General features: G+C 39.0%; 1 protein-coding gene across 7 annotated transcripts in view; it reads left to right on the forward strand.

The window, feature by feature from the left end:
* Window positions 1-16,266, forward strand: part of GOLGA3 (golgin A3) — a 51,260-nt gene extending 34,994 nt beyond the window's left edge. For all 7 annotated transcript variants that reach the window (XM_056821948.1, XM_056821949.1, XM_056821950.1 and 4 more), the window contains 8 exons: window positions 168-365; window positions 1,402-1,518; window positions 1,765-1,904; window positions 2,787-2,919; window positions 3,144-3,266; window positions 5,850-6,014; window positions 6,931-7,091; window positions 12,105-16,266. In XM_056821948.1, the coding sequence (XP_056677926.1) occupies window positions 168-365; window positions 1,402-1,518; window positions 1,765-1,904; window positions 2,787-2,919; window positions 3,144-3,266; window positions 5,850-6,014; window positions 6,931-7,091; window positions 12,105-12,312 (1,245 nt within the window). In that variant the 3' untranslated portion in view covers window positions 12,313-16,266. The remainder of the gene's footprint in view (window positions 1-167; window positions 366-1,401; window positions 1,519-1,764; window positions 1,905-2,786; window positions 2,920-3,143; window positions 3,267-5,849; window positions 6,015-6,930; window positions 7,092-12,104) is intronic.
* Window positions 16,267-22,950: the final 6,684 nt, after the last annotated feature.

Raw genomic sequence — 22,950 nt, forward strand, 5'->3', positions numbered from 1 at the left:
AATTTCTAATGCAGTTTCTGGACATATGTAATATACATCTGTTGGTATGATCTGTTTCTTTGAACACTGCTCTCTATATGATAACTATTTATCAGAATATTTTACTCACTAAAATGCACAACCAGGTTACGTCACAGTGGACCTTTACTGTGATTTTTTTCCCACAGCTCCAAGAATCCAGAGGTTTTAGGAAGAAGATAAAGCGACTTGAAGAGTTAAATAAGAAGTTGGCTCTTGAATTAGAGCACGAGCGGGGAAAGCTTACAGGTCTCGGACAGTCCAATGCAGCCTTACGGGAACACAATAGTATCCTGGAAACAGCCTTAGCCAAGAGAGAGGCAGACTTAGTACAGCTGAACCTGCAGGTATTTAAAGCCTGGTGCTATTAGGCTGATTCTCAGCAATCTTAAAATCAAAACACATCTTTCTTTAAGATAGTTAGGAGATGGAGGCAGCTAGGTGGCTCAGGACTAGATAGAGAGCCAGACCTGGAGATGAGAGGAATACTTAGTATGGATTCTAAGACAGAAGGTAAAGACTTAAAAAAAAAAAGAAGTGAAAGATTTTGATAACCAACCACAAACAAAATCACTTTGTTTCTTCCTCTCTAATCTTATTAAGAGAATTTCCATAGTGGAAATGAGAATATTTCTCCATGCTTCATAATTTTACTCTGAAAGGTTTTCTTAAGTACAGCTTTCTCCTCTAAGACCAAGTCAGTGTGGCTGATACATGGTTTTTATATTTGCTTAGAAAAGTAGAGGCAGTTATTATATTTGGTCATTCCTGATGGTTCCCAGTTAAGCCTCTGTTTGGAGGTTTCCTATAATAATCACGCTTCTCATAGGGAGGACTGGATAGGACAATCCAATGAGGAAGGACCTCTCTTGCTTTTCGAGAGCCTTCTTTGGGGTGCTTGACTGTTGAAGGCCAAATCATAACTATGAATAAAGTCTCCCCATCCTGCAAACTGTCAATCTTTACATAGTTTCCCTGGGAAAGCATCTCTTGCCATATGTATATGGCCATGTCTTTTTTTTTTTTAACCCTTTCCTTCTGTTTCAGAATCCATACTAAGTATTGGTTCTAAGGCATGAGTGGCAAGGGCTAGACAATGGGGTTAAGTGACTTGCCCAGGGTCACACAGCTAGGAAGTGTCTGAGACCAGATTTGAACTCAGTACCTCCTGCCTCCAGGCCTGGCTCTTCATCCACTGAGCCACCCAAAACCAGCTTGTGTCTTTAAATTACATATCTGAATGTCTTATCCTGGGAGCTAGCACCAAGGTCCCCTGGTGTGGCAATGACATTCCCTTTGCTCAGACCTGTTTTTCATACCGACTGAGGTTTCCCAAATACTTGAAATGGCATTGTGACACCTCAGTTCTCTCCTGTGGTTTAGGTACAAGCAGTTTTACAGCGAAAAGAAGAGGAGGATCAGCAAATGAAACATCTCGTTCACAGCTTACAGACTGCACTAGAGAAAGAGAAGGCCAAAGTGCGAAGCCTCAAGGAGCAGGTACCATAACAGGGCAAGTGGAGGTTGGGGTACATGTTTCAGGGATTAACACGTGCAAGATCTAGAGGTAAATAATACCAAGATGGGGGTGGCAAAACCACTTCTCAATCCTCTTCAAGGATTAAGATTTAAAAAAAAAACAAAAACCCTTACTCTACCATCAGAAGTGTTTTAATGCTTGTTTATTCCATAGAAGCTATACCTTACTAGGATTCTTGGCTTATCTCTTACCTTCCCTTGCCACAGGTGGCTGCAGTCAAAGTCGATGCTGGACACAACCGCCGTCATTTCCGAGCTGCAGCCTTGGAGCTGAGTGAAGTGAAGAAGGAGCTGCAGGCCAAAGAGCAGCTTGTCCAGAAGCTCCAAGCAGAAGCAGATAGCCTACAGTAAGTATGGCCCCCACTGAGTCTGGAGACAAGAAACCCCAATTCAAATCCTGTCTCAGGCACTTATTGACTATGTGACCTTGGGCAAAGGCCTCTACCTGTCTCCCTCAGTTTTCTCAGCTATAGAATGGAGATAATAAAAGCATCTACTCTAATAGGGTTGTAAGGATCAAATGAGATAATTGTAGAGCCCTTAGTGTAATACCTGGCACCTAGTAAGTGCTTAATAAATGTTATCCATTTGTATTATTACATTTCAGTACCTTATGAAGTCCTGGAAGCCAGAGGCACCCATCCTAGTTTCTTCTCAAGGCTTGGTCATTCCCAATGCAGACTTTCCTGGTTTTAGTGTGTTTGCCTTGGCCTTGATCTCTCTCCTAGTACTGGCCTATTTTTAGGATCAAGAGTAACAACATAGGTTCAGTTTGACCTGCAGGGGAACTCAACAGATCAGCCTTTAACTGATGACTGAATAGGCAGAGCTTATGCCAGTATACAAATGCATTGGGTGTTACATTTTGTCCTTAAACCGATCTGGCCATTGTGACCAGTGCAAACATCACTAGATCAAGGTAATCTGGTGGGCTCATCACAAACCTTTTAGACCTACACAGTCAGCTCATTTGCTCACCTCTTCATTGGAGTCTGCAAGCTCATAAATTCACAATGGAGTTGTTCATGCCAGGAGTGCACTGGGAACAATTTCCCAGCCAGCATTATTGTACTTCTTATATACAAGTCCATTTATTTGTTGAGCTCTCACAAAGAACTTGAATACAAGGATGGGTTTCACCTCTTCCAGACTGAACTGAGACTGTTACAGCCAGAAAGAAGTTGAGAATAGCACAGAAGTTTTATTCTTGCCATTGTTCCCATCCCTAGGGCCCAGGAGGGCAAACACAGCCAAGAAGTGTCCCAATTCCAGCAAGAGTTAGCAGAAACTCGAGCTCAGCTCCAGCTTCTGCAGAAGCAGCTGGATGAACAGCTGGACAAACAACCTGTTGAAAACCAAGAGGTAAAAACCTTAAAGGGCTACCAAACAGCCAAAAGCAGGAGGCTATTGAGTCACAAGTATCTCATGAGGCAATTATTAAGTGAACTCATATCAGAATATTGAATTTTTTTAATGAGATAGTTGTCATTTACAGGAAACAAACATAACATAATCCCTTAAGTACACATCATTTCTAATGAATGAATGTTTAATTTTTCTACAATGTTCTGCCTTCCTTCATTTAGGTTGAAGATCTCAAATGGGAGATAAGTCAGAAAGAGAGAGAAATCCAAACCCTGAAGCAGCAGTTGGATCTGAGCGAACAGCACAGTCAAAAGGAATTAGAAGGAATCCAGCTGGTTCTGCAGGTAGTCAGAGTGTCCTTTGTGGCCCTCAGGAAGGGGCGGTGTTTAGGGTTTCTTCAAGGTTCACAGCGGAAAAGCTATTTTCCATGATAGGTTACAGAGAGAAACAGCAGAGACCCTGAGCATTCCTCGGGCATGGAGTTCAATTTTGGCACTGTCCTTATTCTTTGCAATTCATCCAGACTGTCTCTGAGGCAGGGAAGGGGAGTATGAAGCTGCTCATGTCAATCCCCTCTGGATAAAAGGCTTTTCAAACAGGCTGAGACAGTTAAACTTTGATCTCCTGGGGGTAGTCTGACTTCTAGGAGCTGGCCTGAGAAGCCAAGCTGGAATCACAGTGAGGCATGGTGGGCTAATGCTGTCTGTACTGGGATCATTTCCCTTCTGTTTAGAATGGCTATTTTAGCACTATCTAGAGTAATGCTAAATGGAAAGTTGTGTTATGTTCATTATTTATGGGAGCTATCTTGGCAGTGTCTAATGGTTGAAATAGGATAATAAACTGAAGGAAACTTTCTTCACTTGAAATAGAAAAAGGTAAACTGAGGAAACTTACTTCTTGAAATAGAGAATGTAATCTGAGGGGAAATTCTTTCTTTTGCAATGACTGCTGTTCTCTGGCTTGTGACTAGAGAGGGCTGCTACAGGAACCTGATGCTGCTTATTTCTAATGGAGGTAGAAATGAGAAATGTTGGGGGATGCTGCCACACAGAGATGCTGGTCCACAGGGGACTGCTCTAGGGTTTGCCTACTAATCCCTACTGATGGCTGATGGATCAGTATATCTTTCTAATTTCCTCCTCCCTTTCACTCCTTCCCTTCTCCAACCCTCTTCTTCCTGCCACCCTCTCCTCCCAATTCTTCCCTACCCCCCTGAGTGAACTATAAAGATACTCTTTTCTTTTCCTCTTTCAAGTCAAGGGGTTTATTGGGATAACAGGATGGGAAATTGAGGTGAGAGGGATGAGAATGTCCCTAATCTAAATGAGAGAAAATTGAGGGTTTGGGAAGTCACAAGTGTGACAGAGGAACAGTCAGAGATGGAAGACAACAGTTTTTTCTTTTAAATCTTCTTTCTTCTTCTTCTTCTTCACAAAATCAGCCAGGTCTCTCAGCTTAACCCCAGAAAGAAATAAAGTTCAAAATCTCTCCTTTAGCCTGGCTTGTCTCCTTCCTCAGCTTCAACCCCAGAGAAAAAAACAAAGTTTAGTCTCTCAGTTTCTCCTGGCCAGCTCAACTCTCAAATAGACCACCAACTCAAAAACCAAGTTTCTCCTTCTTGTCAATTTCAACTGTCCAAAGCCAGAGAACCTTAAAAACCAAGTCAGCCCCACCAGGGTCTTTCAGCCAGGTTTCAACCTCCAGAGAGAGTGACTCCAAATTCCCTCCCCCTGTCAGCTCAACTGCCAACTCCTGGGAACATTCCATTTGGAACCCTGGTTCTTGATTGACAGATAGGTCTCCGTTTTCTTGCATCTTGGTTTACAAGTTCTCTCTCTCCCCATGCCTCTACCACCTGGTCAAGGGTTCAAGTTCAGCCCACTCTGGCTTTGGGAGGCTCTCAGCTCTCTGTTTAATACCATAGTCTCAGTCACTAAATAGCTAGGGAAATTATGCATTTTTTTTTATCTTTACCTTCTCTATTCTAAGGCAGGAAAGCAGCAAGAACTAGGCATTGGGGTTAAATGACTTGCCCCAAATCACATAGCTAGGAAGTGTCTGAGGCTAGATTTGCACTCAGGTCCTTCTGATTCTATGCCTGGTGCTCTATCCACTGTGCTACCTAGCTGCTCCTGGAATATATTCTTTTCTTTTTCCTTTTTTAAAATTTTTCTCCCTTCCCCCATCCCCAAGGCAGGAAATAGTCTGATGTGGATACTACCCATACTTTCATGCAATACATAATTCCATAGAATATGCATTTCTTAAAGAAGTCTAGTTCAGCTGGCCTATAAAATACTTGAAGAGGAGTGATGTATAATTATCCACTGTGACTCAAATTAAACAATCACAAATAAATTTTGATGGGATTGAATAAAGAGGAAACTTCTAGCTCCCTGAGCAGCTTTCAGAGGCTGAGTTGTAAAAGAGCCATCTTCCTGCCTTAATAAAGTGAGGTTCCACATGTAAATATTCCCTCTATAAATGAAGACACAAGTTCCATCCTTATCCATCATTATTCTGGCTACCTGTTAGGATTAATCTAGGGAACTGAAGAGCTGCTGCTGCAACAGGCTAAATAGGATTTTCTCCCTGGAAACCCTCAGAAAGTTCTCCCTGACTGAGCTTTAGAATATTGCAGAGGTGGGTTCCACAGTGTATAAAAAATCCTCTTTGTTTTACTTTGAGCAGAGTGGGGCTTGACAGACCTAGCCTGCTGACCAGGACATGATCCAGACAGAAACAATGTCACATATCTCCTTGGCTCCAGAAAGAAGGGGGAGCCAAAAGGAGAGAATCGTCATAGAGCTCTGTGTGTCATGCTTGGGGGGTGAGGGGGAAGCAGGGATTACCTCAGCCCCTTTGAAATAGTTCAGCTTTTGATTTTCCCCAGTGGATGAAAAAACTCTCTCACTTATCTCTAGAATATTAAAACTGAGCTGGATATGGCCCGGGAAGACCTTTCGATGACGCAGAAAGATAAATTCACCCTTCAGGCGAAGGTGACTGAGCTGAAGAATAGCATGAAGACACTTCTCCAGCAAAACCAGCAACTGAAGCTGGACCTGAAGCATGGCAAGATGAGGAAGGTAATGCCCATGTCCTGAGCTCACACACAGGCAGAAGAAAGCCTTCCCCTTAGGGGATAGGTTGCACAGGCTAGTCCAGCAGAACTGTTTCCTCTCTCACTGTGTTGCAGCAATATGATGGATGGCAGAGGCATTGTGATAGATTGTTAGGGCCACACCAGGAGCATATTTCTATTATCCCAGAAACAGTGGGCATGATGACCGTCCTCAGGTTCATTATACTAAGAAGATAGTGTCAGTGCTCCACATTCCATAAAGCAGCTCCTGAATAACTTGAGTCTGAGACCAAGGGCCCCGGTTATAATTGGCATAGGTGGGGCCCATTCTGTACTTCCTTGTGTGCCATGTCATTATAGAAGTTTCATAAATTTATGAGGTGAATTGCTATCATTCATCCTTCTAAAATAAATGTGCCAGTAAAAGATGAAAGCACTCAAATGGTGAAACCGGACAACCGTGTTGGATAAGTAATATTTCTTTATGAGGCCAAAGGTCCTTCATGGAAAATGTGTATCTTTTGGTTCATATCTAAGAAAGTTCTATATGAGATCACAAGTTTTGCAAATTAATACAATCCCCATGAGTGAACATATATGAAGTGCTATAACCCTAGCTATCACTTGGGGGCATCAAAACATGAATGTTGTGTTTGCTGAATTTGTGGGCCCTCCTGTCAGTAATTGGGTAACAATACGCAGAAGTAGAAAGCCTGGATTTGCATATCTGTATTATTCTTCTCTCTCCCTTCCCTTCTCTCTGTCTCTTGCCTTCTCTCTCTATCTGTCTCTTTGTCTTTTCCCTTCTCTCTCTCCGTTTCTCCTTCTTTCTCTGTCTCTTTTCCCTTCTCTTTCTCTCTGTCTCTTTCTGACTCTGTCTCTCTCCAAAATGTAAACATAATAAGCTGTTTGTTTTTCAGAGGAAGGAACTGAAGGGAGAGACCAATTCTAACCCTGTGACCCCAGTTAAAATTCCAGACTGTCCTGTCCCTGCCTCTCTCCTAGAGGAGCTCCTCAAACCCCCAGCGACTGTGAGCAAGGAGCCTCTAAAGAATCTGAACAGCTGTCTCCGACAACTGAAGTAGGACTTTTTTTTTTTAGTAAAGAAAATGAAATCCTTTGGGGACATGCTTTCCTATCACTAATGCCAAATTCCCAGCAAATGTGTCTGCCAGCCTAAAAGCCTCTTTCCTTCCTGTGTCTCCATTCCATTTTGTTGCATTTCACAAAATGTCAGAATTTCTGAGTTGAACAGGTTCTCTCAAGAGTCTTTTTGTTCTTACACCTAAACAAGATACTCCTGAAAGCATCTCTGACAAGGGATGAGCCTTCACCCTTTGCAAGGAGACCTCCCCTTTCTTGGGCAGCCCCAGCCATGTTGAGACAGCTTTCCTTGTTTTTCCCACTCATCTCATCTATTCTTCATTGAATAGCTACTGTGTGTGCACCCCACATTCAGGAGAGGGAATACTTCACAACTTAGGAGATTCTTCTAATCCATTTTAGTATCTAAAATGCATATTATATCCCAAAACATCTCAAAGGAGGGAACATGTACATATACTAAATAGGGCAGCTGCCTGGAGTTAGGAGGACTCCTCTTCCTGAGTTCAAATGTGGCCTCACACTTGCTATGTGACCCTGAGCAAGTCACCTGACCCTGTTTGTTTCCAGTTTTCTCATCTGTAAAATGAACTGAAGAAGGAAATGACAAACCACTCTAGTATCTTTGCCAAGAAAAGTCCTAATGGGCTCAAAGAGTTGGGACTCAGCTGAAATGTCTGAACAGCAAAACCCCTCCAAAGCTTTTTCAGAAAAGTGTCCAGCCATGTGCCACCTTGTCTCATCCCTATCTTAGACCTGTGGTTGATTTTCTTGAATCTAAGTGTGAGTCTTAATACTGAGGTCCATTAAACTTCATCTTGTGGCTGACAAAGGAAGAAACACATTACTGAGTTACCTTGTTAGTTAGCAGGTAGCTTAAGAGTACTGTAATAAGCAATTCATTATCAACTCTTTCCCCCTAAACCCTAACCTTAGTATCAATTCTAAAACGGAAAAGCAATAAGCACTAGGCAATTAGGGTTAAGTGACTTACTCAGGGACACCCAGCTAGGAAGTGTCTAAAGCTAGATTTGAACCTGTCATTTTGATGGTTCCAGGCCTAGCATTCTCTCCACTGTACTACCTAGCTGCCCTAATTGGGGGCAAAAACTAATTGGACTTTTTACTTTATTCATCAGTATGGGTTCAACTATTATTGAAAACTTAAGTTTTAATTTTTAATTTCAATTAATGCCATTACCACAATCTATGGACAGATACCTTTTTTCCCCTATTTGATAATGTTCTTAGGATAAATTTCTAGTTGAAGGCAAGAGGATTCTCTGAAAAGATTCTACCCATTTGCAGTTTTACAAATAATGTACCTATTTCTCCACAGCCCTACCTCATTGAGTTTGATTAATTTTCTTTGTTTTTGCTCCTTTGAGGGAAGCCTTTGAATTGTTTTAATTTGAATTTCATTAGGGAAATTGAACAAAAGGAGAAGCTTTTTAAAAAATTTTAACTACACTGAGAAAAAGACTATATAACAAGGATCAGAATTACTGCTCCCAGTAAACCATATAATTGACAGCCAAGTGGAAGCAGCTCTTCTCAGCTCTTACTTCAGTTTTGATTTCTTTGCCAAGAAGAATTCTTTGGCCTGAAATAGCTGGCTAAGAAAATAATGCATGAGATATGTAGGGAAATTTTTAGGAGGGCACCAGAATGCCTTTTGTGACTTTTAAGTCACCAGGCAAAGACGAGCTCCCGAGGTGCTGGGAAAAACAAAACATTGTCATTGCTGAAGCCACAAACCATGGTCTGAAAAAAATCACAGAGCACAGGAGTGTTAAGTACTTTAGCATTAAAGGAGGGTGAATGTCCCAATTTCCAAAAAAAGGAAGAGAATAAAAGTCTGCAAGTGATAGAATGATGATGAGCTCCACTTCATTGCTTAGAAATTATAGATCTTATTAAGGGGTATCAAACAGCTAGAAAAGGAAGTGATGGTCATGAAGAGCCCACATCTGGTGCTAGCATTGCCAAGTTACACCCAACTCATTTCATTTCTCTTTTATTGGATTGCTAGATAAGGAGAATGCTGGAGTTTTCATTTACCTAGATTTTAGCAAATTACTTGACCAAGTTTCACATGCTATCTTTTCAGAAAAGAGAGAGTTGAACTAAACAGTAATAGAGGTGAATTTGGAACTAGTTAAAGGACCAGGCTTGAAGAGTAGTCATTAATCATTCAGTCATCTCTAATAGAGTCCTCTAGGGATTGGACTTAGCCTTGATCTGTTTAACATTTTTATCAGTGACTTGAGTAAAGATGTAGATGGACTGCTTTTCAGATTTGCAGATGATATCAAGCTGAGGGAAACAGGTAGTAAACTGTAATAGCCAATCTTATAGGCAGAACTATTAGGTTGAATCTAATAAGATAAAATTAATTTTTTCCTCTTTTATTATGAACTTGGCCAACAACAAATATAACTATTTCTGTCAGCATTAACAAAAAAAACCCACACAAAAATCATTATATATGAAACCCAGAATTATTATATAAATTTCAGATAGCTTAAAAGTCTATCTTAAATTAATGTGGCCCATGTAGCCTTGTTTGTTTGTGTCCCCTTTTTGAACTTAGTTCTGTTCTTTTCTATGTATTTTTAAATGTTTCATTGACCCAATTCTTTTTTTTTTTACTTTAATATCATCCCCTCCAAGCATTTATATCCTTCCCTCTATTGCTTTTCCCAAAAAATGAAATTTCTCCCTTTGGTCATCTCCAAAAATAGTTTCACTCTACACCTCCAGGCCATCACCTCTCTGCTAAAAGGATGGAAGCCTGCTTCATTACAACAAGCTTCTGGAATCATTGATTAGTGATTACATTGATCCAAGCTCTTAAGCCTTTCAGAATAGTTTTCCTTTACAGTATTAAAATAATTGTGTATAAATTATACTTTTCTCTGTATCAGTTCATATAAGTCTTCCTTAATCCTTTTCATGAATCCATTCTGTACAGTAATAGTCTTTTATTTTCATATTGTTAAAGATAATTTAGGGTTTGTGACTTAAAATTGAAATTAATTTGTCTCCAGGGGAAAATCCAAAATAAAATACCCAAGTCAGTCTGGAAATTTATGGTAATTTTAATTAATATAGAAGGAAGGAATTTAAGGAGAAGGAAGGAAGAGGATATAGGATTTCGCCTGTGCCACCGAACTGGAAAATAGCTTGTAGCCATGCTAAGATGCCGAAAGGCCCAGCACACTGCTATCAGCCAATTCTCCGCTGCCCAAAAAAAACGGAGAGGAAATGAGCCAATATATAGACCTTTCATCCTTGTGTCCCCTCCTCTAAATGCCCATTCTTTAGTTCTCATCTCCTTTGATTAGATTATATCTTTAGAGTTACTTAACACTTCTTTAAGTCCACCTTTTGTTAGTTACTTGACCTTTTGTGATTAACTTAACCTTTATAGTTACTTAACATCTTTTTGTATTAAGATTAAAATAGACTTAGCTTAAAGTTCTAGCTTCACTATAAGGTAAGAGTTAAGTACCTTCATTGTTCAATCAGGAGATTACAACTTTATCTTCCCCTAAAGTACGGTCTAAGTAGGGTGGAGTAATTTAGAGTTCCCAAGATATTCCTGATTTTGTTAAACTAAATATCTTCATTGTTACAATCAGGAAATGCCAAATCCAATCTTCACAATATACCATAATTTTTTCAGTCATTCTCCATTCTGTTGGCCTCCAGTTCTTTGCTATAACAAAAGTGCTGCCATAAGTATTTTTGTATATAATTGATCCTTTCCTGCTTCTTTAATCTCTTTAGAATGTAAAATTATTTCTAGATATCAAGTAATTTAGATAAAAAAAAATCACTTACAAATAAAATTAGGGAAAGGTACCAATAGATAGTAGTTCACCTGGCAAGATCTGGGGTTTTCATATACTCCAAGTTCATTATGAGTTAACAGTGTTATATGGCAGCCAAGAAAGCTACAACTTCTTTTCTGCATTAAAAGACTCTGGGCTAGGAAGATACCTTGTCCTTCTCAGTCTATATCCAAATGACAGTATTCATTTTGGGGGAAGATCATTGAAAGGTTAGAGAGTGTAGTCAGAGTGGTTAAGTATCTATGCTACCTCATCTATAGGAAAAAATGGGTCATATAGAGCCTAGTAAGGAGGATATTCTCAGGGGAATTATAGTTGTTTTCAAGTATTTGAAGGACCATCGCATGAAAGAAAGACAAGACTTGTTCTGTTTGGTCCTATTTGGCAGAACCAAGAACAAGAAGTGGAATTTAGTAAAGTCACAACACTTAAAGCTGACCCAAAGAGGAATGAACAGCCTCTTGAGATAGTAGGTTTTCCATCCTGGCAGGTCTTCAGGCAGAAACTGACTGATAGCCACTGATAGAATGTGTTTCAGAGGGATTTTGTTCAAGGGTGAATTGGCACAAATGGCTGCTGAGCCCCTCACAACTCAGGGTTTCTGGGTGATTTTCAAGTCGTTTTTTTGCAATTGATGTATCTTTTGTTGTCTATTGATATATCACTTTTGATCCTTAAGGAAATAAGTTTTCCTTTGATTATTTGCACCAGTTTAAAATGGCAGGTTTCTAATATGCTTACTGCATCTATTTTATATTGTCATTTCCCTCTTTTCTTGGTTATTAGGGCAGGGGGTAATGTTTGGGCTTTTTTTGTACGTGATTTGTCATATTTTCCTCTGATTGGAAGATAAAAAATATTAATGTATTCCTTCATTTCCCTCTAACTTTGAGGGTTTTATTTTTTCAAAGTAGTTAATTAACTATTTGGTCTGGCTGAAATTTATGTTAGCATATGGTATGAAGTTTGAGTACCCAAATTTATTTTCAGCCATATCCAGTTCTTAAAAGAAAATTTTCCATTTGCCTTCTTTTAAATGTTGTGGTAGAAAATTATTATGCTTTTTTCCAATGCTTCTAGATCTTCTTTTGACACAGTATTTATTTCTTTGGTATATTTCCATTTCTTAAAAGGCAAGAAATGGATAGTCTTCAGCGCCAAATGGAAGAACACACGATCACGGTACATGAATCAATGTCTTCATGGACTCAGATGGAGGGCCACTTAATGGACCTTGCAGTTACCTGCCCTCCTGCTGTCTCTAGAGAACTTGAAAATTCCAGCGTTGATCGAAAGGAACAGAACCATCCTGTCCATGAGCAACGAATATTGGAACAGTGACTCCAGGCTGCCCCCAAAGTCTCTTGTCTCTAAATATGTGAAGGATTATTGTTTTATCGACTTTATTTATTTGATTTTGAACTTGATGTTTTTCTGTGAGCTGCAGTTTTGAGTTCTTCTTTTGCCTATGAGGGTATAAGAGAATGATGGTGAAAGGCCAGCAAGATAACCAATTCAAAGGCCATGCTTAATTAATGATTCCTGTGACAAGATCCTGCTTCCTACCAAAGTAACTTAGTCTCAAATGGGGTCTTGTCTCTCCTATTTCTGTTCAGGAGTCTGGGTCATTTTTGAGGGATATCGTGTCAGGCTAGAATTCTGAGTGATCCTCTTGGGTAACACTGTCAAGAAGGAATTTTTCAGAATTGTGGCTACCAGTGTAGACATGTGGCCTGGGGAGTTCTTTTTTACCATCTCACTTTCCTTCTTAGCTCAGTGGGAAGCTTTATTTTACTGCAGAGAGGAAAATACTTATTTTGCACCTTTTACTTTATTTTTCAAATACACACATCCTCTAGTTGGATGTCTCTAAATAGTAAGAATCATATAATTGTTTTAAAAAATACTCTTATATAATTTTAAAATTACTTAGATTGTCTTTTTTGTTGCTCTGTCTCTTCCTTGTTGCCATGTTTAAGTCTTCTGTTAGAAAATCTTGTACAGAATATTTAAGGAAGCTAACCAATACAGGTAAGCCTTTTAGAAATAATTATTTTATTTACTATACCTTTCAAACACAAAAATGCCTATATGTAAGGGTTTGGGTTTTTTTTTTTAATCACTTCTTTCTTGGCTGTTTGCAAGCACACATTAAGACCTTTGCTCACCCTGGCCAAAGCATTATGGTTCCTAACCAAGGGAGCCTGTCACCAGCAGGTCTAGAAAGGCCTGGGGTCCTGCCAAAGCAGAGGAAAAATGGGGGAATTGAGAGGATGGGGGGGGTGTATAGGAAGGAAGAAAAGATAAAGGAGAGATGAAAAAAGATTGGCTTTGGGAAGTGTCTAGCTTAGGTTCCTGGCTCCATCCAGCCCCAATAGGCAAGTCAGAGTTGGGGTAACAAGGCTTTTCCCCTTCCACCTTTGTCTAGCTGTGACAGTCTGAGGTTTAAACCAAAAACTGACATCAGGTGAGAGTCACCCCAACTGACATGCAGGAGCAGCCATCAAGAGAAACATACTCCCTGCAGCCTAGATTTTTATAAACATGCTACATTTCCAAAAGAGGATTCCCTTCATTCTCTTTCCTGCTCAGGAATCATAGTTTCAGATGCAGACAAGTAGAAAAAATTAAGATACCAGTATCGGTGCAGGCTTCTTGTCAGCTTCTCTTTCCTGGTTGCTCATGAAACCTGAGTGCTTTGATTTATAGGTCAGGCATCCTGGATGGGCCACACTATTATCTCCTCACATCATTCCACCCAAATTAAACACTATCAGAATGATGGATGAGTCTTGTGGTTTGTGAACTTTCTGTTTTGTTTTGCTTAATTTGCAAAGAAAAAAATCTAGAAAAAATTGCAGTAAATAGTGAGAGATTTTTGTGTTTGTAAGTTTTAGGGGAGGGAGGGAACAATCCGTTAATGGGGCTCTCAGGTGCCCATTATGCAAATTACTGGCCTGAAAATGATGTTTTAAAGTGTTACTGATCAGTCCAGATATGTTCAGATATGTTCATGTTTATATATGACAGAAGCTTAATTACTCTTGTGGAGAAAACAGTATGGTATTCTGAAGCTGTTTCTTGTGTTCTTAAAACTGCCTCTTAAAATGTGTTGTGAGAGGAAATTAAAATACCGTATTGTTAGTTGATAAGGTTAAAATAACATTAATGTTAAATACACTTAGTGATGCTAAAAGAAATCCATTTCATCAAGTGTTGCCATTTCTAAAAAATTGTCATTTGTGCGAGGGTTGATTCTTGCTGCCCTACTGGAAAGTATCCTTACCAATAGATGCACTTGTTGGTCTAGTGTGATGCTGGACACAAGAGGTTGAACACTCGTCTCCTCTCGATATGTATGAGGTGCTTCCTAGCAAAGAGTGTTCAGGGTTCACTTTTCCACAAAGGAAGAGAAGCTTGTTTGGTTGTCAGGATGTTGGTCAGGTGAAGTCAAACTTTTGTTTTTCTTCATCTTTTTTTTCTTTCTGCTCTTAGTTATTTCTCACATTCATTCCATCTTTCACTCCCACTTTTACCCTGAGAAAGACGATTTTCTTCATTCTCTTTGCAATGCATTCAGCCCAAAGCCCCAGCCAGTCTTCTCCCTTCTGGCTCAGAATTCACAGAGTTGAGTGTTTTAGCTCTAAGTGTGATTCTGTAGGCTCAGGGCCTGCTGATGGGGTTTGGGGACCTCAAGATTTTGTTTGGCTGCTCCTTTCCCACCCTGCCAGCTGTTGGAAGTCAGCCCCCTTTTTTTTTTCTCCTTTCCATTTCCCTCCTGGTACCCGGGATGTACTAGGCTAGGGAAATAAACCTCTCAGTGTCAGCTTAGACATTGCCATTAGGCTTTCCCAAGAAGTCACTTTAAAGAGGAAAATTGGTGCCTCCTTAACCTACAAGATAATTTCCAAGTTGCCTATTTTTGATTTGTCGAGGGTTTCTTTGCCTATGAGGGATTCTGCTTCCTATAGCTGTCTCACTGTCCTACCTCCTCTGGCCAGGGTCTGGTGAAGGGGTGGATAATCTAATACTTCTTCAAAACTGTCGTTTTGAAATTGACCCATGAATCAATACTCAGAAAGAAAGCAGTGATAATCCCTTTATAAAGCAAAGACTCCACTTGCAACAACACGCTTGTAGATGTCTATAATAAATGTGGTGGTCCATACAAAAGAGAAAGTTCATACTCCATGGAATCATTACTAAGTCTTCCAGTTTGTTCCAAGATGTCTTGTACAACCCAGTTTTCATTATTTCTTGTTTGGTACACAATATCTCCAAGAAATATGATGGATCTTATAGATTCATAAAATGGTTCTTCCCTCTGGAGGGTGTGACAGCTGATTTTTATCTTGTCATAGGATGCAAAAGTGGCTGTTACTATGATTGGTACGGTTCTAATTGTAAAGTGGCCCCCAAGAAAGATGTCCCAAAATACATTTTAATCAGTACAGTTGGGCAGTGCCTTGTGAAGCTTCCCATATTGTTCAGCAGACAGTATTCATTTTCTGCTCATGTGATGTTTCCCTGCAAAAGCAATAGCAAATCAGATTATAGACCTCTAGATCTGGCATGGTATGTATTGATACTTTTGTGAATGCTTAAAAAAAATGTCTTGGGCAGATATCAGAATGAAACTATCTAGTTGTTGAAAACAAATGCTTTGGTGCCTTTTTTTAACCAGAACCCACATGGCATGAAATTGGGTATAGACCCATGTCTCATGCCTTCTTTACCCAAGGCAGGTTTGCAAGTGAAGGTATCAGAAGCCCTTTGTTATACTATGCTCTCACCTCATCTGTGGTCCCTCAGTATGGACCCAATACAGGGAGGCTTTAATACTCTGAATGATTTTCAGTTATCTAAGGAAATGTTCATTACGTAAACAAAATTCACATACGTACAAAAAAAAAATCCATGCATACAAATTTATTCATCAGGTTGGGGCTATTTTTGGTGGAATAATTTGAGGAAAATGTGACACCATGTACAATGAATGATTATCTTATACAGCATGTTAATTAAAAAAGGTTTAAGAGTGCATAGGAATTCCTTAAGTTTTGTGCAATAAACTATTTTTGGTAAAGGGTTTCATATTTATTATTTGGGGATTCATTATAATATTTAAGTACAATTTGTCTCTTTTATTGAGATGTGTGTTTTCACCCACTCAAAAAAAAATGTAAAATGCCCTATGGAAATTCATTAATTTCAATAAGTTTTGCTGTCATTCTATCAGTTTTCAAAATGTTTTTAAATCCAATTTTTTGTTGAATTTAAATGACTGAAACAAGACAATCTTGTTCATATTTCTTTTGTCTACTTCCCCTTTGTGTGGCTTTGATGGTTCACACTTGCAACTATAAAAACAAAAATAAGGTTGTAAGAATTTATAAATATCCACTGAACTAGTTGCCAGAAATATCACTGAACACATCAAAGATGGCAGACCTAGGAGTATGGGTTTAAGTTCCCCAGGATCCTGTTGAGGATAGAATTATCCAGAAGTGCATAAGCTTCCCTCAGAGTAAGCAGTCCCTCACCCAGAGGTCTTCAAGTAGAGCTCGAATGGCTTCATGTTGAGGATGTTGTAGAGAGGGTTCTTGTTCAGACAACCCCACTTAGACTCTGGTTTTATTACAGCATGCTCTTCAGGATGGTGCCCTCTATCCTTTCTAGGCAAGCGATTGTTTCTCTTCTTCTCCCCAGTTCTGTACTGGATATTATGCTGGAATAGTGGAGGGGAAAAAATTAAAATGGAAGTTCCTGCCTAAATTCAAGGAGTTTGTTAGACTAGGGGAAATAAACATACACAGATATGTAAATACAAACTATATACCAAATTTTAAATATACATATACACACATACATACACCTCCTAAAGGTGGCAAGGAATAAAGTGTAAGATGGAGAAGGTAAGAACCAGGTTATAAAGGCCTTGAACACCAAACCATATTTTAGAATCAATTCTGAAAATGATATGCAGCCACTTGCAGTTACTGATGTGGGGCAGGGGGAGTGCAGGGGTGTATGTATAGTTATTGCCTTTTGTGACCGCGAAAATATGGTTTTCAAGACTGAATTGCCAAAACTGTAAAGATAATTTTTAGTGTCTTGATTTAAATAAAATAAGTGGTCGCCATGGGAAAAATTCCCAAACATGAAATACCCAAGTCAGCTGGGTTTTATGGAGATTTTAATTAATACAAATGAAGGAATTAAGGAAAGGGAGAGAAACAGAGTAAGAGGAAATAGTAGGAAAGGGCTAGGGCCTAGGCCAAAATGGCCTAGTCCTTTCTCTTTAAGAGAGAAAACTAAGTCAGTCTTTAATCCACTCACCACAAGATTTTGTTCCAAGCAAGCTCTAGTGTTCAGAGAGACCAGCTCCTGAACTACCTCAGAGGCCTCAAGCTCCTTCCTTTTAAAGAAAATTTTCTCTTGTGTCACCTCCCCTAAATTTTCATGTCTACCAATCACAATAGATGCTTTTCCTAGGACTGCCCATTCTTGGTTTCACCACTCTTTAGTTCTCACCTTCTCTGGGTAGATTATATCCTCTGAGTCTTCCTCCCCTCTCTAATCCCAAAGTGAATTCATCCATCATAAATAAGCACATCCTCAACCCCATTTATCAAGTTGTTCTTAAAGGACTTCTTCCCTGATGGCCAAAACTGGAGAAAGCAATGAATGACAATATTGGAAAAGGTCACTACACTAAAGACAACTGAGGGACATAATTACAATGCACAAATATTTTATTTTTGAAGAAGGGTTGTTAGACATCTTCCCCCTGGAGCCATGGAGAATTAGGACCAGTTGGAGAAAATTAAAGAGGAAGAATTGGATTTGATAGAGGGGAAAACAGCAGAGATGATATGGAATTTCCTCATCGAAGGGAACTGGGACTGAATGGCCACTTGGTGGCAGGGTTCTAGAGAGAATGAATGCCTCAGGAAAAGGTTTTACATAGTAAGATTTTTTAAATCTAAGAAGCAGAGATTTTGCAGACTGGTGTTCATAACAAGTGTATGGGTATGAAAGAGTCTATTTTGTTCAAAAGAACACAACAAAAAATGGAGGGTTAGAGGATGGGACAGTAGCATTGACTATCAAGATATACAGGTCTGAAGTCAATTCCACAAGCATTTATTAAGCAAGTATCCTGTACCAAGCACTGGGAATTCCAACATGGGCCAAAAGTAATGCTGTCAGGGGTCTTCCATTCTAATCTGCCATGACAATACATAGAAGAGAGAAGGAGGAGAAAAGGGCATCTCTTCCAAGGTGAGACGTTCCCAAGAGTGGAGGGATCTGCCAAGCAAAGAGGCAGCTGAAGTATGATAAAGAAGTCCAGAGAGAAGGAGGGGGTGTGGTAATTCAAATAATGCAAGACTATTCTGTCCTCACTAGAAAACATAGGAAGGGATGGAATAATGTGTTCTGAAGAGCAAAGGAGCTCAGGATGAGTGCCAGAGTACCCTGCCTATCTAAGCTTAATTATAAATTTTAAAAAGATGGAAATTGAGTTATAAAGAGGTATTTGAAACATTTTTAATAAGAAAACCAGAACTGAGGAGATGATTTGCTTTTTTAGACACCCCAAATCACTGAAATTCAGAAGGAATAAATAAATGCAGCAGCCAAGAATAGCAATAGCAACTGAGTGACAGCAGACAGACCAGAAAGAGACTTCTTTCTAAATGTACCCAAGGATACAGGGGTGAAATTGGAAATCTGATAGAGAAAAGATGAATAGGGCATTATGGAAAGAACCTGGTCATACTTTGCCAATGGCTGAATCAATGCTTGTGGGACTACATTATACCATAGGAGGGTACATGAAGGCAGGGGAGGGGATCAGGGATGCAGAGAAAAATGGGATTTCCCGAGGTCAAATCAAAGGCTAACAATGAGGGAAAGAGTATCCCTGCGGCCTCAGAAAAAGAAGAATCTATAAGCAAATGGGGAAGGAAAAGGGAAGTAACCAAAAGGGGGAGGAAGAAGACCTAACTTTGGTGGTAGGAGATCTCTACTGACGAATGCACCAATAGGTGAAGAGAAATCTTGGGCTGAAAGTGGCCTGGGGAATTTGAAAAGTCTTTTCGCAGGAGGAGAGAGTTGAACCCTTGGGGCAACTGACACTTAGAAGAGTGGGAGAGTCCAGACCCAGAGGAGAAATTTTGAGGCAAATGGGGAAGAATGGTACTCAGGGAAGGGTACAGTGAGTTATAAAACCAGAGATGTGATTGGGGAGGGACCTTACCACAGGGCAATGTCCTCTCTAACACATGAAATAATTGGCAGTTTGGGGAAATAAGGCACAATGGAAAATGAAACAGCTCTACAAGGTAATAGTAGAAACCATGTAGAGAAAAGGATGGATAAGATGATGGGTATCCAAGGATTGCTTGAGAACTACAGAAAAAAGAAACCATATCATTTAGGGAGGTCATGAATCAGAGAATGAGATTCTAGAGTTGATGCGGGGGAGGAAAGAGGATGGAAAATGAAGAGAAAGAAAGAAATTCTTTTGAGAAAGGGGCAAAAAATGAAATTAAAAAATTTTTTTTCTTTCTTCTTTTTAGACATTATTTTATTTGGTCATTTTCAAACATTATTCATTGGAAACAAAGATAATTTTCTTTTCCTCCCCACCCCCCTCCCACCACCCCTCCAATAGCCAACACGTGATTGCTCTGGATATCACATGTGTCCTGTGACAAGGAAATCACTTTAAAAGACTGATATATATTAATTTATCCTTGATCCGAACCCATTTCCATGTTGTTGGTATTTGCATTAGGGTCTTCATTTAGAGTCTCTCCTCAATCATATCCCCTCCACCCCTGTAATCAAGCAGTTGCTTTTCCTCGTTTTTTACTCCCACCTTTTGTCCTCTGATTGCTGGTAGTGTTTTTTCTCCTAGATCCCTGCAGATTGTTCAGGGACATTGCATTGACACTAATGGAGAAGTCCATTATGTTCGATTGGACCACAGTGTATCAGTCTCTGCGTACAGTGTTCTCCTGGCTCAGCTCCTTTCACTCTGCATCACTTCCTGGAAGTTGTTCCAGTCTCCATGGAATTCCTTCACTTTTTTTATTCCTTTAAGCACAATAATATTCCATTACCAACATATACCACAATTTGTTCAGCCATTCCCCAATTGAAGGGCATCCTCTCATTTTCCAATTTTTTGCCACTACAAAGAGCTCAGCTATGAATATTCTTGTACAAGTCCTTTTCCTTATTATCTCTTTGGGGTACAAACCCAGCAGTGCTATGGCTGGATCAAAGGGCAAACAGTCTTTTATCACCCTTTGGGCACAGTTCCAAATTGCCCTCCAAATTGGTTGGATCATTTCACAACTCCACCAGCAATGCATGAATGTCCCGACTTTGCCACATCCCCTCCAGCATTCATTACTTTCCTTTGCTGTCATGTTAGCCAATCTGCTAGGTGTGAGGTGATACCTCAGAGTTGTTTGTTTTGATTTGCATCTCTCTGATTATAAGAGATTTAGAACACTTTTTTTATGTGCTTATTAATAGTTTTGAGTTCTTTAACTGAAAACTGCCTATTCGCATCCCTAGCCCATTTATCAATTGGAGAATGGCTTTATTTTTTGTACAATTGATTTAGCTCTTTGTAAATTTGAGTAATTAAACCTTTGTCAGAGGTTTTTATTATGAAGATTGTTTCCCAATTTGTTGCTTTCCTTCTGATTTTAGTTACATTGGTTTTGTTTGTACAAAACCTTTTTAATTTGATGTAGTTGAAATTATTTATTTTACATTTTGTGGCTCTTTCTAAGTCTTGCTTGGTTTTAAAATCTTTCCCTTCCCAAAGGTCTGAAATGTATACTATTCTGTGTTCACCTCATTTACTTATAGTTTACTTCTTTATGTTCAAGTCATTCACCTATTCTGAGTTTATCTTGGTGTAATGTGTGAGGTAGTTATCCAGACATAATCTCTCCCACACTATCTTCCAATTTTCTCAGCAGTTTCTATCAAATAGTGGATTTTTGTCCCAAAAGCTGGGGTCTTTGGGTTTGTCATCAAATGTCTTACTGAGGTCACTTATCCCAAGTCGATTCCACTGATCCTCCTTTCTGTCTCTGAGCCAGTACCAAATTGTTTTGATGATCACTGCTTTATAGTATAGTTTGAGATATGGGACTGCAAGTCCTCCTTCCTTTGCATGTTTTTTCATGATTTCCCTGGATATCTTTGATCTTTTGTTCTTCCAAATGAACTTATTTATGTTTTTTTTCTAATTCAGTAAAAAAGTTTTTTGGTAGTTCAATGGGTATGGCACTAAATAGATAGATAAGTTTGGGTAGGATGGTCATTTTTATTATATTAGCTCATCCTACCCATGAACAGTTAATGTTTTTCCAATTGCTAAAGTCTAGTTTTAGTTGTGTGGAGAGTGTTTTCTAGTTATGTTCATATAATTCCTGTTTTTGTCAGATAGATTCCTAAGTATTTTATATTGTCTAAGGTGATTTTGAATGGAATTTCTCTTTCTAATTTTTGCTGCTTGAATGTGTTGGAGATGTATAGAAATGCTGATGACTTATGTGGGTTTATTTTGTATTCTGCTACTTTGCTAAATTTGCTGATTATTTCGGCTAGTTTTTTGGTTGATTCTCTAGGATTCTTTAAGTAAACCATCATATCATCTGCATAGAGTGATAGCTTAGTCTCCTCAATGCCAATTCTAATACCTTCAATTTCTTTTTCTTCTCTAATTGCTACTGCTAGTGTTTCTAGTACAATGTTAAATAATAGAGGTGATAATAGGCATCCTTGTTTCACTCCTGATCTTATTGAGAATGTATCTAGTTTATCCCCATTGCAGATGATGTTTGCTGATGGTTTTATATATATACTGTTTATTATTTTTAGGAAAGACCCTTCTATTCCTATGCTTTCTAGTGTTTTTAATAGGAATGGGTGTTGTATTTTATCAAAGGCTTTTTCTGCATCTATTGAGATAACCATGTGGTTTTTGTTGGTTTTCTTGTTGATATGGTCAATTATGTGGACGGTTTTCCTAATATTGAACCATCCTTGCATTCCTGGTATAAATCCTACTCGATCATAGTGAATGACCCTCCTGATCACTTACTGGAGTCTTTTTGCTAATATCCTCTTTAAGATATTTGCCTCTATCTTCATTAGGGAGATTAGTCTGTAGTTTTCTTTCTCCATTTTTGACCTGCCTGGCTTTGGAATCAGTACCATATTTGTGTCATAAAAGGAATTTGGTAGCACTCCGTCTTTGCTTATCATGTCAAATAGTTTGTATAGTATTGGGATTAACTGTTCTCTGAATGTTTGATAGAATTCACTTGTGAATCCATCAGGCCCTGGGGATTTTTTCTTAGGGAGTTCTTTGATGGCCTGTTGGATTTCTTTTTCTGATATGGGATTATTTAAGAATTCTATTTCTTCTTCTGTTAGTCTAGGCAATTTATATTTTTGTAAATATTTGTCCATATCGCCTAGATTTGCATATTTATTGCCATATAATTGGGCAAAAGGTTTTTAATGATTGCCTTAATTTCCTCTTCATTGGAGGTGATGTCCCCCTTTTCATCTATGATACTGTTAATTTGCTTTTCTTCTTTCCTTTTTTTAATTAGGTTGACCACTACTTTGTCTATTTTGTTTGTTTTTTTCAAAGTACCAGCTTTTAGTCTTATTTATTAGTTCCAATAGTTCTATCACTTTTGATTTTATTAATTTCTCCCTTAATTTTTAGGATCTCTAATTTGGTTTTCTTCTGGAGGGTTTAATTTGTTCACTTACAAGTTTTTTGATTTGCATGTCCAATTCATTGATCTCTCCCCTTCTTAATTTGTTAATATATACACTCAAGGATATGAATTTTCCTCTGTGTACTGCTTTGGCTGCATCCCATAAGGTTTGAAAGGATGTCTCACCATTGTCATCTCCTTCAATGAAATT

The sequence above is a fragment of the Monodelphis domestica genome, chromosome 3 (assembly GCF_027887165.1).
Source record: "Monodelphis domestica isolate mMonDom1 chromosome 3, mMonDom1.pri, whole genome shotgun sequence".
Taxonomy (NCBI): Eukaryota; Metazoa; Chordata; class Mammalia; order Didelphimorphia; family Didelphidae; genus Monodelphis; species Monodelphis domestica.